The 17,967-nt window shown below is 41.4% G+C and overlaps 1 protein-coding gene across 4 annotated transcripts in view; it reads right to left on the bottom strand.

The window, feature by feature from the left end:
* Positions 1-17,967, bottom strand: part of Osbp2 (oxysterol binding protein 2) — a 164,168-nt gene that overhangs the window by 54,374 nt on the left and 91,827 nt on the right. The window contains exon 1 of one of the 4 annotated variants that reach the window (XM_047562038.1): positions 17,111-17,375. The exons of the other annotated variants lie outside the window; for them this stretch is intronic. Within the exon in view, the coding sequence (XP_047417994.1) occupies positions 17,111-17,189 (79 nt within the window). The 5' untranslated portion in view covers positions 17,190-17,375. Of the gene's footprint in view, positions 1-17,110; positions 17,376-17,967 lie in introns of those variants that run through there. 4 annotated transcript variants of the gene reach the window in all.

The following is a 17,967-nucleotide window of genomic DNA, read 5'->3' as shown; positions in this document are numbered from 1 at the left end:
TTTTCAACAAAGGTATCAAGAGGTCAATGAAGGAAAAGCTTTACTTTTAAAAAATGGTGCTTAAAACAATTGACTATCCATATGGAAAAAAATAACCTTGGCAATTACCTCACATCATACATAAAAATAAATTTCAAATGTATCATAAACCTAAATATAAAAGGTAAAACTGTAAAACATCTAGGAAAAAAACTGCTATCTGACAAATACATTTCATCAAAATTAAAATCTGTTCTTAGACATAATTAAAAAATGAAAAGGTAAATTGTGGATAAGGAGAAAAATTTCTCAACATATATTACAGTCAAAAAAAACTTGTATTCAGAATATATAAAGTACTCTAAGGCTGGGCCCACATATAATCCCAGTGACTTGGGAGACTGAGGCAGGAGAATCACAATTTCAAAACCAGCCTCTCCAACTTAGTGAAGCCCTAAGCAACTCAATGAAACCCTGCTCTCAAAATAAAATAAATAATAAAAATGACTGGGGATGTGGCTCAGTGGTTAAACACAGCTGTGATCAATCCCTGGTACCAAAAAAAAAAAAAAAAAAAAAAAAAAAAAAAAAACTCTAGAAACTCAAAAGTAAGCAAACAACACCCTCCTATATGCACAATATTTGAAAAAGTGCTTTACGAAAGCAAACAAATGGCTAAGCAGTACATGAACAGAGGCTCTCACAATTAGTAATTAGAAATATTAAAATTAAAATCACAATGAGATACCATCACATGCCACAGGGAGTGGTGAACTTCAGACTAACAATGGCAAGTGTTGGCAGGATATGAGGCAACTGAACTCTCACACATAGGTGGGGGGATGTAAAATGGCATGATTACTTTGGAAAACAGATAACTTCTTATAAAGATAAACACATAAATAATATGATCTACAATTCCACTTCCAGGTAAACCTAAGAGAATATATATGTTCACAAAATGCATACATTTTATTTTCTTTAAACAATAACAAAAGTTTCTTTGGGACAAACCTGTGGAGGGGGCCCCAATGGAGACTGAGACCCCAAAATGCATTCATTTTAAATGTTCATAGCAACTTTATGGCTCATAGCAGACCCAAACTGGAAACAACATACATGTCCAGTGAATTGGTGAATGAGTAATCATGGTATAGTCACACTATGGAAAACTAATCAGCAAATAATATGTACTACATACCCACACAACTTGGATGAACATTGTAAAGAATAAGAGAAAATTATTATTGTTTGAATCTATTGTATGAAGTTCAAAAACAAGCTAAACAAGTTTAAAAAGATCAGTAGTTGTCTGGGGCTAGGTGTGGGGTAATTGATTACAAAGGGACAGGGGAAAACATTCTGGAATGAAAAGAATATCTATATCATATTTAGGACTTTGGCTCTATATATAAATGTATACATATCATAACTCAAAACCACAGTTAAAGTCAGTGTTTTGTTGTATTTAAATTATACTTTAATAAAGTTGATTTAAAAAGAAAAAAAGGCAGAGAGGGAACAGGGACTGCTGGGGAATGATAGTGGCCAAATTATATTGTTATGTTGTATGCACATATGAAAATGTAACAACAAATCCCATCATTATATAAAACTATAATGCACCAATAAAAATGTAGAAAAAATAGATGACTACTGATCCAGTTCTAGTACATCCTACAAACATGCAGATATACATGTGACTAAGTATTGATGTAAAATAAATGTACATTTCAGTACTGTTTTTAATAGCAAAATGTCTGGAAACATCCTAAATGTCCTTCAAAAGAGACTGGTTATTTAAACTGTGATACACACATATGACAGATTATGCAGCTGTCAAAAAGAATCCAAAGGACATTTGTGTACTGATATGAAAGAAAACTACGAGTGGAAAAATATCAAGGTGCAGAACAATATGTAGAGTATGACTCAATTTCCCTTTTTATTTTCTTTCTTTTTTGCCATACTGGGGATTGAACCAGGGGCTCTCTACCACTAAGCTACATTCCCAGTCTCTATACTTTTTGAGACAGGGTGTCACTAGGTTACTGAGGCTGAACTCAAACTTGTGATCCTCCTGCCTTAGCCTCCAAGTTGTTGAGATTATAGTCTACTCTACCCAACTTCAATTTGCCTTTTATTCAATTTCTTTTTTCTTAATTTATTCTTTTTAGTTATACATTTCGACATATCATACATACATGGAGTATAGCTTCCCATTTTTTTTTTTTTTGTACCAGGGATTGAACTCAGAGGCACTCAACATTTTGCTGAGGCTAGCTTTGAATTCCTGATCCTGCTGCCTCAGCCTCCTGAACCACTGGGCTTACAGGTATGTCTCAGGATGCCCAGCTTAACCTCCCATTCTTGTGGTTGTATATGATGTAGAGTTAAACTGGTTGTGTATTTATATATGAACATAGGAAAGTTATATCCAATTCATTCTACTCTCTTTCCTATTCCCACCCTTCTCCATTCCCTCCATTCCCCATCGTTCCAATCCAGTGAACCTCCACTCCTCCCACCCCACCCCCACCTATTGTGAGTCACAATCCAAATATCAAAGAGAATATTTGGCCTTTGGGTTTTTGGGATTGGTTTATTTCATTTAGCATGATAATCTCTAGTTCCATCCATTTACTGGCAAATGCCATAATTTCAATTTTATGGCTGAGTAATATTCCATTGTGGATCAATTTGCCTTTAAAAAAGTATCTGTAGTATATATGTTTGAAAAGAATATATAAGAAAATAGATACAAAAATCAATAAAGCCAAAATTTTAATTTTTAAAAATATCAAAATCTATAAACCTTGAGCCAGATTAAGGTACAAAAATGGTATGACTCAAATTACTAATATCAGCAATGAAAGAGTGAACATCACTACAGATCTTACAGACATTTAAAGGATAACAAAAATTATCATGAACAATTTTATGTCCACAATTTAATAACTTTGATAAACAAATCCTTGAAATACAAAAATACCAAAACTCACTAAAAAATAAAAGTAGAAACCTAGGCAGTCTACTAATAGAATTCATTTTATAATCTAGAACATTACAACAAAGAAAACTTGGGGCTCAAAGGGCTTTGCTGACAAATTCTACCAAATATTTATGGAGGAAATATCAATCCTACCAAGGCCCCAAATCAAAAAATGATATTACAAAAAAGGAAAGCTATAGACCAATATTTCTCAGGAACAAAAACACTCAGAAAAGAATTACCAAATCTAATCTAGCAATGCACAAAAAGCATAAACCATCATGATTAAGTGAGCTTTCTCCTAAAATGAATGTTGACTTAGCATTTAAATATCACTGAAAGATTATTCACTTAAAAGTGGGATTTGAATAGACGTTTCTCCAAAGAAGATATATAGATGATCAATAAGCACACGAAATAATGCTTGGCATCATTAGTCATTTTGCATTAGAGAAATGCAAATTAAAACCACACTGAGGGGCTGGGGTTGTAGCTCAGTGGTACAGCATTTGCCTAACATGTAGGAAGCACTGGGTTCGATTCTCAGTACCACACACAATTAAATAAAATAAAGTTGCATTAACAACTAAAACAAATTTTTAAAAAAACCACACTGACATACTGCCACTTCACAATTATTAGGATGCCCAATTTTAAATAAGGCAGAAATAAGTGTTGGTAAGGATGTAGAAAACCTGCAGTGCTCACACTGGTGGCAATATAAAATGGGGCAGCCACTTTAGAGAGCAATCCAGCAATCCCACTTCTAGATATGTACCCAAGAGGAATGAAAGCATACCCCCAAAGACTTGCACATGAAATGTCGGTAGCATTTTCCACAATGGTACCAAAGCGAGAATGATCCAAAAGTGGTATTTCCATGCAATAAAATATTATTTTACCATTAAAAAGAAATAAAAAACTGATACATGCTGCAGCAAGGATGAGCTATAAAAACATTACACTAATTGAAAAAAGTCAATTGCAAAAGGTGGCATATTATATATTTGAATGAAATATTCAAGATAAACAAATCTGTGAAGACAGAGAAAGTAGAACAGTGGTTGCTTATGGTTGGGGATGGGATGGGAAGAAATGTGGACTGACTGCTAAAAGGGTTTCTTTTAGGAAGTACAAAAATGTTCTAAAATTGAATGTGATGATGGTTGCATAACCCCATAAATATAGTAAAAGATACTGGAATGTGCACACTCTAAATGGGTGAATTATATGGTATGTGAATCATATCACAATAAAGTTGTTAAAAACAAAACAAAAAGTTAGTATTTGTGGAGCACTTTGCATGTGCCAGGACCTTTCCATTTATTATCTCATAAAATCTTCCCATAACGATACAAAGAGGAACAGATTGGTAGTATCTATTAAGCATTTACTCTGTGCCAAACACTACTGGAGTTACTTATACAGGTCAACTCTCTTACTCCTCACCTTATTATTCATTCCATTTTAGGGGTAAGAAAAAGTTTTGGAGCAGCTGTGTAAAATGCACTTCTGATAAGGGACCCAGCTAAGTCTGGACCCTACCACTGGCTAAGCTTTCACCATCCCCCACATTATCTCCCTCCAATCTCTTTAGTGAAGTGATTCTTAAAGTGTTATCCCTGAAGCAGCAGCATCTGGTAACTTGGATAGAATTGCAAACCTTTGGGCTGGGGTTGTGGCTCAGTGGCAGAGCAGTTCCATTCGCTTAGCACGTATGGGTTTGAGCCTCAGTGTCACATAAAAATAAAAATAAAGGTATTGTGTCCACCTACAATTAAAAAAAAAGAAATGCAAATCTTCGAGCCCCACTGTAGACATATAAATAAGAAAAAACTATGAGAAAAAACTATCAGGGTTAGGGTTAGGGTGGGTTCAAAACATAAAAATAAATGTATTCCTCCACACTGACAGAAAAGAAAGGGAAAAAATCATTATAATAATCTTAATGGGTGCAGAAAAAGCATTTGACAAAACTCAACATCCATTCACGTAAAAATCTCTCAGCAAACTAGGAAAAGGGATCTGTAAAAAACTTACAGTTTAAACATCACACTTAATGGTGTCAGATTGTATGCTGTCACACAAGGACTGGGAATAAGGATTTCTATTCTCACCATCTATTTAACATTTTACTTGAGGTTCCAGCCAATGGAACAGAAAAAGAAATATAAAAGTACACAAAAATGTGTTTGTGGGTTTATGTATTTTTATATTTTCATACTTTCATCTATTTTCCAATTACTTCATAAATGTGAGTCAGATCTGGTTCTTATCCTCAGAGAATTTACAGTGTTATGCCCCCAAAGACCAAAACATTGGGATTTAAGTTGGAAGACAGGAACAATGAACCTTTTAGTGTCTTCTTGCTACAACCCAGTGCTCTAGATTCGTATGAACATGCTGCTGGGACTTTCTAAACAGAACATCTTGGGGCCACATGAAGGATGGTGGCCAAGAGGGTAGGCTATGCCTTGCATCACCTCTACATTGTTATCTTTATCAAGTGACTTAATTTCACTGTGTCATTTTCTCCTTTCTAAAATCAGAGTAGTAAAAATATCTACCAGGATTGAAAAGAAATTAAATGTACAAAAAGAACACAGCACCATGTTTGAAACATAGAAAGTCCTCACTAAAGATATCGATGATGATTTTATTTCACAAAGCATACATGAGCTGTGAAAAACTTGACTCATGGTATTATAGAGTGTTCAAATGTTCAGTCAATGTGCAAAAGGGGCGAGACTTGAAGGCTACAGGAGGAGGAATCATGATGATGCTGATGCTAGGTCAAGGTCTAGCTCTAATAACTGACTTCATGTCCTGCCTCTGTAGACTGCATTGCTTCTGTCATGTTCTGAGCTTCACTTCCATTCTGATCCTCTCTGGAACCACATCACAAGCTCAGTCTCACAATAATGTGAGTGAGCAGCTGGCAAAGGAGGGCAGGGCTCTGAGCCACACATGCTCAGGGAATTGCAGAAGTGACCCAGATTCTAGGACATGCATTTAGAATGTTAAGGTACTCTGTTCCTTCTGAGCTGACATTAAGGGGAAAGTGGAGGTATTTTGCTTCTGCAACAATTTCTGCTTTACAGGTTCTTGGAAGTTATGAGCTGCACCTATAAACCAGTCCACAGCACTGCTAGTTGGTATGATCCACCTCTTTCTCACTGGGACGAGGGAGTTCCTAGCAACAGGGGCCAGAGTGGTTTTCCATGCTTCTGTATCACTGCATAGGCACAATAACCACACCAACATCTCCTCAATGGAATAGATAAGAAAGCCAAGGTCCATCAGGGACCTTGTTAAATAGTTAAATAGTTAAACTATTTACACTGGTCCCTGGGTAAGAACTATCTTCTGGTCCCTAGCACATTGCACTACTCAGCATTATGAACTGATGTCAGCTTGCAGACAAAATTCAATTCAGAATCTTTAATCTGTTAAATTAGTTCTTCAATCACATTCACTCAATTAACAAATGTTGACTGAGAACCAGTTGTGTGCCAGTTACTATGTATAGTACTAGGGGCACAGGTTACAGTCCCTAAGGATCACTGAGACCCCATGCCTCTTTCTTTCTGACCAATATCAACTCAGAACTTGTTATTTTTACCTTTTCAGTTTTAGAAGTCTCTCCTGTCCAAGCTGTCTGCTGTACTGCTACATCCCACCTGCTCCTAAACAGCTCTCTCTCTATATGTATATACATATATGTATATTGTGTGTGTGTGTGTGTGTGTGTGTGTGTGTGGTACTGGAGACTGAACCAAGGGACACTTTACCACCGAGCTCCATTCCCCAGTCCTTTTTATTTTTTATTTTGATACAGGGTCTCGCTAAGTTGCTCAGGTTGACCTCAAACTTGTGATCCTCTTGCTTTAGCCTCCTGAGTCGCTGGGATTACAGGCATGCATCACCATTCCTGGTAAGGCAGCTCTTCTCTTGACCATGCCTGCTCTTCTCCTGACCTGCATCTTTACCTAGAAGGTTCCCCAAGACATCAACCTGGTGGTAATAGCTTTGAAAAACTTGCCCTGAACTATCTCAAGTTTGGCAGTGAGAGAAAGTTAAAACCTCAAATGAACCTGATTTTATTCAGAAGTTGTGAATAAAATTTATTTACCTTTCCTTTTACCAGGTGAAGAAAGGGAAGGGGGAAGTTGGCTTAAGGACTAGCTTTGTATGTCTTGTTGTTGAGGGAAGCAGAGTTCAGAAACTTAGAGTATGGCTTACAAGTCTAACTGGTCAATTTCAAACAAACATGACTGCCAGTCATCAGTAGTATGGCCTGGCATATAACCTCTCTAGCCTCTGCTTTGCCATTTACAAATGCGAATCAATACCATCCTAATAAGCTAGGACCTATATGATGTCCACTATATAAAATACTATTTAAGATGGTATGGCACTGGTACGGGGGAAAAAACTGACCTGTGAAACAAGAGAGAGAAAGCTCCCAACAGACCTAAGCATATATGGACCTCTGATAGGCACTGATTCCTCAAGTGTTAGAACAGAGCAGTAGGGGAAAGAGCACCTATTTAATAAACAGTGCTTGTCCATCTGGCTGACTGCATGAAGAAAAATAAAATTACATATTTCACATCCTTTCTAGAAATCAAGTCTGGATGTATGAAGGGCTTCAGTGTGAAACTTCAAAACATTTTAGGAGAAAATATAGGAAAATATCTACATGCTCTCCAGGCAGAAACATAAAGTACTATACACAAAAACTGATAAATTCAACTACAATAAAAGTAAGAGCATCTATTGACAGTGTGATAATGGTGTGAGGATAGACATGTAGATTAATGGAAGAGAACTGGGAATCAAACAATCTCTTACCTTTACAGTCAACTGATTTTCAGCAAGGGTGCAAAGACGATTAAATGGGGAGGTTTTATTTGTTAATAGCCCTAAATTGGGCACAGGTGGTCATCAACAGGCGCATGGATAAACTAAGGTATATCCTAACAATGAAATGCTAAGCATTAAGAGACATATATTTGCAACAATATGGATGAACCTCAAAAACATTATGCTAAGTAAAAGGAACCTTACATAAAAGATAACATACTGCATGATTCCATTTATGTGAACTTCTAGACTAGCAAAAGGAATTCATGATGAAACAAGTCAGAAAGCAGGAATATCAGGGTGAGGTCTGCCTTGGAAGGGACATGAGAAAACTCTGGAATGACAGACAAGTGCTTTATCTTGACAGGATGTGGATTACATAGGTATACACACTTGTCAGAACTCAAGTAACTGTGCATATAAAGCTGCACAGTGTCACAAAGCTATCATTCCAGCCACTTGGGAAGCTGGGGCAGAAGGTTCCTAAGTTTGAGGCTAGCTTCAGCAACTTAGACCCTGTTTCAAACTAAAAAAAATTTTTTTAAATGTAGTTCAATGGGTAAGTATCCCTGGATTCAATCCCCAGTGCAAAAAATATGCATATATTAGTGCCATCCATGATATGAATATTTTACTTTAGAAAAATAAACATATATTGAACTCTGGTTAATGACATACTAAAATGGTTTTGTGTGTGGGAAGTGACATGTATTAATACCTACAATTTACTGTGAAAAGCACTTAAAAATAAGATGGATGGATGGATAGAGGGACAGACAGAAAGATAAATAGATGATAAAGTAAATGCAAGAAAATGTTCATGGTAAAATATAGGCAGTGCATATATTGGTACAATTCTTTCAGCTTTTCTCTATACCTGAAAATTTTCATAATGAAGTGTTGGAAAAATACACTAATAAGGAAACACTGGCCCTACTACAGAAAACATACTTCCCAATTATAATCATCACATATGCAAGTTTTGCTTTTAATATCAGATGAAACTAACACATCACAATGAAGTCACCAACCCACAAGAGGCAAATAAATAGATGACAAAAATCAACTCTATGAAAAAGCAGAGATATGCCCATTCAATAATGAGGTACCATTTACAACTCTTGACATGACTTTGAATGCTATCAAATCCTGCTGCAGGTGTATGTTGAAACTAGCAGTGTAGTTTGAGTCCAATGACTATGGTTGTATCACTACATCTCAGCTCCCACATTAGCAAAATGAGGGGAGAGGGAACCTCAAACCAGCTAGGATTCTCAGTGACAGAAAACAGGTTGGCAAAGATTGATCACATGTAGGTGAACAACACAGATCCTCAATACATGTTTTCTCTGTGTAAGAATGATAGTATTTTCTTTTTTTAAATTTTTTTTAGTTGTTGATGGACCTTTATTTTATTCATTTATTTATATGTGGTACTGAGAATCGAACCCAGTGCTTCACATATGCTAAGCAAGTGCTCTACCACTGAGTCACAACCCCAGCCCAGGGATTTTATTTTCTTTAAATGTTTTTGTTTTTTCCTATTGAATTTCATACAATGAACACATATTATCTTGGTGATCAGGAAAAAAGTGTCAAAAATTATCTTCGCCAAATAGCAATGATTTGGGGCTGTGTCCTCAGATCTCTATCACCAGGCTAGCTCCCTAATGCCTCCAGAAGACCCTTTACTGTATGGAAGAAATCTGGTGACTGAAATTAGGCAGAAGGCCTGACATTTCCAATTAAGCACAAGTCCAAACAGCCAACTGTTCTGACCATTAGCGGCAGTTATTTGCAGCCATTTGGATTAATCACCAGCTCCTCAAAGTATAAGCAGCATCTCCTCCCAGTCCCAGGCAAAGGTAGAGAGGCTGGGAGAGGGACGGTAGGAGAAAAGTGGGCAGAGCCAGGTGAAAGCTCCTACTGGAAAAAGTGCACAAATGTCCTAGAAAAGTAAGATGCTTTCTGGTCACTTGTTCTGCTTGTCCAAAATAGACAAAGATGAACAGAAGGGACAAATTGCCACCAGCAAGAGTTGTGAGGATACAGGGTGATGTCAAAGCAGGCACAGAGATGGCTATGGGGAAAGACAACTAACTCTAGGACTAAGGAAACCTGGAAGGGAGCTGGCAACATGGGTCAAGGGGTTCTCCTGTGGTGCTAACCTTCAGTGCCCATCAGAGCATTCCAGCTCCTGGGCAGGACATGGACATGAGACTTGAACTGTCACACAGGGCCTGCACTCAGAAGGGCCTCCTGGTGTTTGGATTAATGTTTGGCTATTGCTATCTTAAAATGCTTAATAAAATTTGCAAGGGGCCCTGTATTTCCAGTTGGCACTGGACTCCACAAGTTATATAGTAGGTCTTGCTAGGGAATGACAGTTCCAGGGACCACCTCTCTGAATCCCAACTACCAAACCAAGGACAGTGGATCAATGCCAGGATTTCAAGATGCCCTGTTTGCCTTGGGTTCTGGCCATGCATGACATAAACCACCTCCATTTCTAATGTTTCCCTTTGGGTTTCAAGACAAAAGCAGAAGAAAATGCAGCTGACAGGCCAGGAAGGACCACCACAAATAGCCGAACTAGTGGGGACAATTCATCCTTTTCGTTTTTTCACTGCTGGGGTAGAACCCAGGGCCTTCCACATGCTAGGCAAGTGCTCTACCACTGAGATATAACCCCAGCATAATTCATACTTTTTTGTCAGTCAAATGCAATTAAAATATTATCAAGGAACAATTTTATGCCTGGTCAAATACTCACTCAGAACACTAGGAGTCAAAAGTAGGGGGGCTTAGAGAAGTTGTAGCTCACGTCCAACCCCAGGTACCATGAACCAGAAAACTTTTGTGAAGGAAACAGAGTACTAGAGGGAAGCATTCACACTTTTTGATTCAGCAATGGTACTCTTGGGAATCTGTCCCAGAAAGTAACAAAAATGAAAAATTTTGCATGCCAAAGATGCTCAGGCAGCAGTTTGGCTGTAGTGACAATCTGGAAAGAACTTAAATGTCTAACAGAAGGAAAACGTATCCCACAACCATCCAATGGTAAGTATTAAGCCTATAATCACAAAGGAAAGTGCTTAGGATGTACTACCATGTTGAAAAAGAAAGTTTGGTATCTCAATGATGCAAAAAGAAGTTCACATAAAGGAAAAAATACTGACCAAAAATAGAACCAAAAATAGAACATGACTACTGTCATGACAATAGTGACATGAGGGATAATGAAGTTATGGAAATACTCTGATTTTAAACATCTGGAATCATTGCCTTAACAGTAAGTAGCCCTTAAAAATAATGGATGAATAGAGTACAGAGGATTGGCCCAGTTGAACCTTAGAGTTTGACCAGTACAAAGTGTGTGTGTTGGTGAGAAGGGGAGGAGTGGGCACGGGCTTGGAGATTTCCAGGCAGTTAGGCAGTTGCCAAATGGTTAGTGAATTAAAAGACATGCCTTAGAAGCCCAATCCCTGATGCTGCTTTCTATGTAAAATCATCTTGGATGTGGGTATGTACCCAGTGGAGAGATCACCTATCAGTTCTAACCTCCCAAGGAAAGCATCTGTCCTCTAACCAGCCTCCACCTACGCCACAGGATGCTGGGCACCCCACCCAGGATGCGGTGGGCAGCTCAAGGGCACTGTCCAAGTGTGGTTCTGGGCCCCAACTCTGTAAACTCCTTCCGCCTTGACACATCACACAGCACGAGTAGCTACTATTTCTGAAGATGTGCGTCAGGAGTCATTATTCAACACACACGTCAGAGGGAAACGCGACATAAAAGGAAATTTATCTTTGGCAGCCCGAAGAGCATACTTCATCTTTATTCATATTGCTCATCTATTTTAACAGCTGCTGTTGCTGTTCTGACCAACTGGCACTTTACAGGAAATCCAGGCGTCAGAGAATGAATCATGTCCACAGTGGACACTGTCCAGAGTACTATAGGACACTCTGTCATGAGGTCATAGAAAGGATGTCCACTGATCAATTCATCAGGAGGGGCTTCTGCATTCAAGTTCAACTCCATGCAGCCAGACTCAGGCTGCTCCTTTCTCCACAGGACTCAGAGATCCCTCTCCCCCATTTCACTGGCTATTCTGAAGCCTCCCCACATAGCCTTCCAGGGCACTTCTGAGCCCTAATCCCACTATGACCTGTGGTAGAGCCCCTACAGGGTCACCAACCTGGACTTGGCACCTGAGCAGCTACCTTGTCTACAGGCAAGAGAGGTCACTGGGATATCCTCAGGGCCAAACATCATTCCTGAAAAATGTTTATATTAACAGGCCTCCTCATATGGTTGAATAGGTTGTAGACTGCATAACCTTAGGTGGAGTCAATCAAAACAGATACTGAACCTAGATGCCCTTCAACAGATAAATGGATGAAGAAAATGTGGTGTATATATATAAGATGGAATATTACTCAACTTTAAAGAAGAATGAAATTCTGGCATTTGCTGGTAAATGGATGGAGTTAGAGAATATCATGCTAAAGTGAAGTAAGCCAAGCCCAAAAAAAACCAAGGGCTGAATGTTTTCTCTAATATGTGGAAGCTAATTCACAATAAGCCAGGAGGGGGGATAGGGAAGAAAAGTTACTTTATATCACATAGAGGGAAGTGGAAGGAGGGGTATGGGGGAAGAAATGATAGTAGAGTGAAACAGACATTATTACCTCATGTACATGATCCTGCAATAAGTATGATCATAAAAATGAGAGATTATACTCCATTTATGTATGATCTATCAAAATGTATAAATGCATTCTACTGTCATGTACAACAAATTAGAATAAAAAATTAATTAAAAAACAGATACTGCAGTGTTTTTTTCCCATTATAATACACATCCAGCAAATGAAAGAAAGGGTGTTCTGGACAAATCAGTGTATTACAACAATTTTAAGATAAGCAGAAGTAAAGGGCTTTGAGAAATCTGCACACCAACTTGTGAAGGCCAAATGAACCAGCTTCTTACCTTCTGCAGGCTCCTTGGGGCCACTGATGATAAAAAAAAAAATCTCTGGTTGCAGGATTGTGGAAGCCTGGTCCCTGTCACAGCTTCATTACCCACATACTGTCAACCTTGCTCCCGGGCACTCTGTGGCTGCAGGGAGCAGGCACAGGTGCCTGTGAATGGTGCTTCATTCTTGTTCCTATTGTACTTCTGATTGAGACCCTCTTTCCTCTCCAGGCCCTCACAATCCAGCACCATGGTCCACTCACCATGCAGGGCTCAGAATTGCAACAGACAAAAAGCCTGTCAGGTAGCTTCCCAGGGCCAGTCCAGAGCCCTGGGGGGAAGACGCTCTGCCATCTTTCCCAAACTCCCCCTGCCTGGAGCTCTCTGCTTTCCCTCCCTGTTAGCCCACCCTGACACAGTGATACATGCACACAGGTGTGATGTTCTCCTCAGCACCTTTCCTCTGCTCTCCCTACCTGGGGCCCTTATTCGCCCCTTAGTTACCTGCCCACAGAAGGCCTTCCATAGTGGGCTCTCTTGCCCACCCCTCATCTCACTGTCCATTAGCGGAACCTTTTCTCAGCTCCTGCATGTATCCTTCTTTGAATATTCTCAGATCTTCTACTTGGAATGACCTGCAGCTCTTGGGTTCCAAGATGGCTGCCAAGGTCATGCACAGGCCAGCATGGAGGATTTTAAGAAGGCTGGCCTGAGCACAAGGCAAGATGAACTCTGGTACTCCAGCACTTCTGGGTTGGACTACTACTACTACTACTACTACTACTACTACTACTACTGGCTGTGGACACTGTGTGCCCCACATAGCTTTTGGGACAGAATGAATGACTGAGAGACACAGATTCTTTTTTTCCTAAATAGAAAGGACAAAATCTGTTTTCTTTTATCACTTACTATTCTTCACTCTGCTCAAAAGCATCAAAACATTTCAAACTTACTCCTGGTATTTATTTTCTTTCAAGTAATTCAAGTAATTTGGAAATTCTCCCAAATCACCACATCTACATTTCCCAGGTTCCAAGGTTCTGCCCCAGAAAGCCCCACCCATGGTGGCCTCCACCCAGGCCAGGCACCCTGAAGGTGCAGCAGATTCCCAGTCCACAGCCTTCCCTGATGAACTTCCTCTGCCCTTGGCCATTCAATCAACGTATGGTAAGTGCTGGGCATTTAATTGCTGGTCCCACTTCTGCCTGTGTGATTTTAGAAAGTCACCGCTCCTCTTTGCGTCTCAATTTCCCCATCTGCACAAAGATATGGCCAATAAGCCTCTCATTTGCACACTTAATGCATGTCAAGGACTTCTTGAAACTGTCCTTCTTGGCTTTTGAAATGATAACAGTAAAACAATGGATCTGCTTGTAAAATAATGTGCATGCATACACCAAAAAATATATATATAATAATTATCATGAGCAACTACCATGTGTCAGGAATGGATCAGGGGCTTTCATACATATTACTGCCATCAGGTTAACTTATTTTACTGCCTCATGCTAAAGGCAAGCAGAAAGAGGCTATATCACACGACAGAAGGTTCTGCTTCCATGGGTCATGCTAAGAACAGCGACCACTGGCTTTGGGGAGGACTTTAATGAGGCCAGTGCTGTGGTGAAGCCCGGTCTCCATAAGCTTCATGCCACCTCAAGAGCTGTCAGAGCTGTGCCCTCCTTGCATTCCCCACTTCCCCAGGGTTTAACATCTGCTACTTCAACAGGCCTGGGCATCACAGCTCACCTGTCCTTTCTGGGTGCTGGGTGTCACCTCCTTCAGGAAGCTCTCCATGATCCTCTAGGTTAACCCTTCCCAACTTTCCTAGAAGTTCCAGTAAAGCCACTTGCCCCAGTGAGACCAGAAGTGAGCGGGCAGGGGCAGGAAAACTTCACTGTGACTCCAGTCCTGAGTTGGGAGAGCCCTGGTGAATCAGGAGAAAGCTTCAGAGAAGAACAGGAAGTTGAGGACCCCTGCTGGAGAAGGAAACAACAGCCAGTGATGCTCCAGGTCTCTAGGCCTCAGCCTAGCCTTCACTCCATTCACTTAGAAGGTGGTGGGTAGGCTAGGGCACATCAATTCTGCAAAAATGCTGAGTACTGGGGACCATGAAGAGGCATATTATAGAATGGGTGAAAATGATCCTCCAGCCTTGAAGCAGGGCAAGACTCTAGAGGTCCCAAAATGTCACTGAGCCAAGAGGAGACCATGGCCCATGGGATGAGCCTTGAAAAGTCAGACACAGTCCTATGACTGAAATGGTCACCACCTGGACTTCAGCTCCTGGTCTCGAAGGCAAGCAGTAAGGTCAGCACCTGCTTCAACCAGCACAAAGATGAGCTCAGGTACGTAACACAACTTCTCTGGAACCCATTCCTGAAGAAGAATGCATTAGAGTACACATTCTCAATACCCTTCAATGTGTCTGAAAAACAGAATGCCAGACTCTCCCTGTCTGCATGCTGGGGATGAGGGTCCCATACCCACAAAGTGGTGTGAAAGGCCAGGAGGCTCCCACTGCCAAAAGCTGGCCTCCCTCACACCTCTCCCATTAGCCAGCAAAGCCAACACTAAAAAACTGGGAGATTGCCAGTTTGTCTTAAACTTTGTTCTGGCCCTTCTAGACCCACCTTCACTCACAGGGAAGCTGAGTTCTGGCTATAGTGTTGGTCTGCTCCATGCCCAGTTCTAAGCACTATGCCTTCAACACACGACCTCCTGAGCCTCCTTATCCCTAACAGACCCACAATGCAGAGGGAAACAAAGATGAGAAGGGTAAGATGGAAGGCTAGTCTGAAGAGGCCTGGCAAAAGGTGACATTACTGCTCTCCATGTGCAGATGCTCTGGTCACACCTGTGCTTCCAGACAAAGGTGTGCATTCTTACCACAACCAAGCAGAAACCATTAGGTCCAATACTCCTCTTAACACCAAATCTTTCAAATAATGAATGGAAATGATTCTTCCTGGACAGGCCAATGGAAGAATCAAAAATCTAACTGATACATATTTTCTTTTTCTTTTTAATGACTCCAAAATTCACCTTCTGAATAAATCCATCGAAGTTGATAACAGAATCATTATTTTAACTTTCCATAAAGAACACAACTGCTTTAAAAATGACACTCTATCCAAAAGACAAATAGGAAGTTAAGACTAATCCTCCAAAGCCAAAAAATATACACAAAATTCACTTGTAAGTTTCTTTAAAGGATTTTTTAGTTAAGGCCATTGTTTCAGCTCCTAATAAAATAAATTTCAAACATTTACAATTGCAAACAACCTAAATGTCTGTTTTCAGGAGAATATACATGGTGAAATGTGATTCCCCAGGGCTCCTGGGCTGAGGCTTGGAGTCTGAAACTTTGGCAAACTCTAGAAATGACTAGGGCCTTATGAAGCCATTAGCCAAGTCAGTCAGCAAGCAAACTTAATTATAAGGCTTATTACAGATCAGAGGGTGTTAATTTCTGAAAGGATCTGCTTCTAATAACCTCTTAAGTGAAATTAACGGGCTCTGTGTCTGATAGGTCCACAGGGTTAAAGAATTCTTATTTTCCCTACCAATTCAAATTATAGCAGAAATGCTCATCAAGGTAAACACAGCAAGTTTCACTCACGGCAAAATCTTCAATAAAGGAGGTTTCAAGCATCATGAACTGTAGACAAGAGTCTAGCGAGTCTGCAAGGCTTTAACTTAAGACAGCTGTTATTCCCTTAACGCTAAGAAAGGACTCTTGGGTTTGCGTGCGGGCATAACAGAGGGCAGTTATCCATAGGGTGGGGGAGCATCCTCAAACCCAGACAGCCACTCCGGAGGGTCATGCAATAAGCAAAGCCAACACCACTGGAAGTTCTTGGGAAAGGTCCTTCTGGGCAAAATCACAATTCTGACGGCACTCTGGGGACATGCGGGCCCTGGGGGAATGGGGGCATCAGTCAGACCAGGGAAGAAAAGGTAGTTGGGTGAGCTAAGCACGACCACTCCTTCCCCCTTCTTTCCAGAAAGATCTGAATTATATTTCGCTTCCTTTTTGCAGAGGTTAATCAAATGGCACAGCATGTCTCTAGCCGCAAATCCCTTTTCCAAAATGCGCCAGGTGTGAAGCCAGTGCAGAGCGCACGCTGGCAGGGTGCGGGGAGAGGGGTTCCCCGAGGTTCCCCGCGCTCCCCCACGCCGTGAGGGAGTGACATCAGAGACTCGCGTGGACTGATCATGCAGCAAAGCCTGGCGCCGGGAGTGCGTGCGTGAGCGGGGAGCCTGGCCGAAGCCGGGCGGCACTAACCCTTCTTAAATTTATTCAAGCAGCCCGAGCTGCAGAAGGAGCGCACGGAGGCCGTCTCCCAGCAGCCCCGTCCCTTCATCCCCGCGGCGGGGCGGCCTCCGAGTGACCGGTCGCTACATGGTGCCTGGCCCGGGGGGCTCGCACAGACGCACACTCAGCTCGGCGGGCCTCCTGGCGGAGGCGGCGGGCACTCGCGGGTCCCAGCGCCGCGTTACCACAATGCACCACTGCCGCCCGGTGCACGAGCCCGTTAACTCCGTCGGCGCCGCGGGTGCCCAGCCGAACGCCAGCCGCAGCACCGACTCCACTGATCTCTTCCCCTGAGAGCGCAGCCTGCTCCCCCATGCGACCCCGCAGGCACCCGGGGCGCTGAGTGTAGGGCGGGCTTTCCATTTTGACGTCACACTTGAACGCGAAAACCCGGGTAAAGGTGCCGCCCCCTGCAACAGCACCCTTGGCTTGCTTTATTTTGAAGGGAAGTATGCCCTTGAGATCCAGGGACACGTGGGAAATGGGATGACCCGGGTTCTGACAAGAATTCCAGGAAATTGAGGTCACTCCTGGGACTTGGTCACTTTTTAACCTGCTGCAAGGTTGATGGTTTGATGCACCTGTGTCCAGCCACCTGCAGCCACCTGGCCTTCTTCCAGGAGTACCGCAACAAGCCGAGCCCCGAGGAACCAGGCTCCCAGGGCTTAAGGACTCTGGGGACATCTGTCTCTGATCAGACCTCTCTGAACACAGCCTCCCTGTCAAGCTGCCTGCAGGACTTCTCCATGTCTGATGGGCATCACAAACTCAATTGTCCAAATCAGAGTTCCCTGTGATCCCGAACTTTTGCTCCAGCTCTCTGCCCT

This window comes from Sciurus carolinensis, chromosome 8, assembly GCF_902686445.1.
Source record: "Sciurus carolinensis chromosome 8, mSciCar1.2, whole genome shotgun sequence".
Taxonomy (NCBI): domain Eukaryota; kingdom Metazoa; phylum Chordata; class Mammalia; order Rodentia; family Sciuridae; genus Sciurus; species Sciurus carolinensis.
The sequence above is the reverse complement of the archived record's forward strand: the minus strand, read 5'-3'. Positions and strand labels throughout refer to the sequence as shown.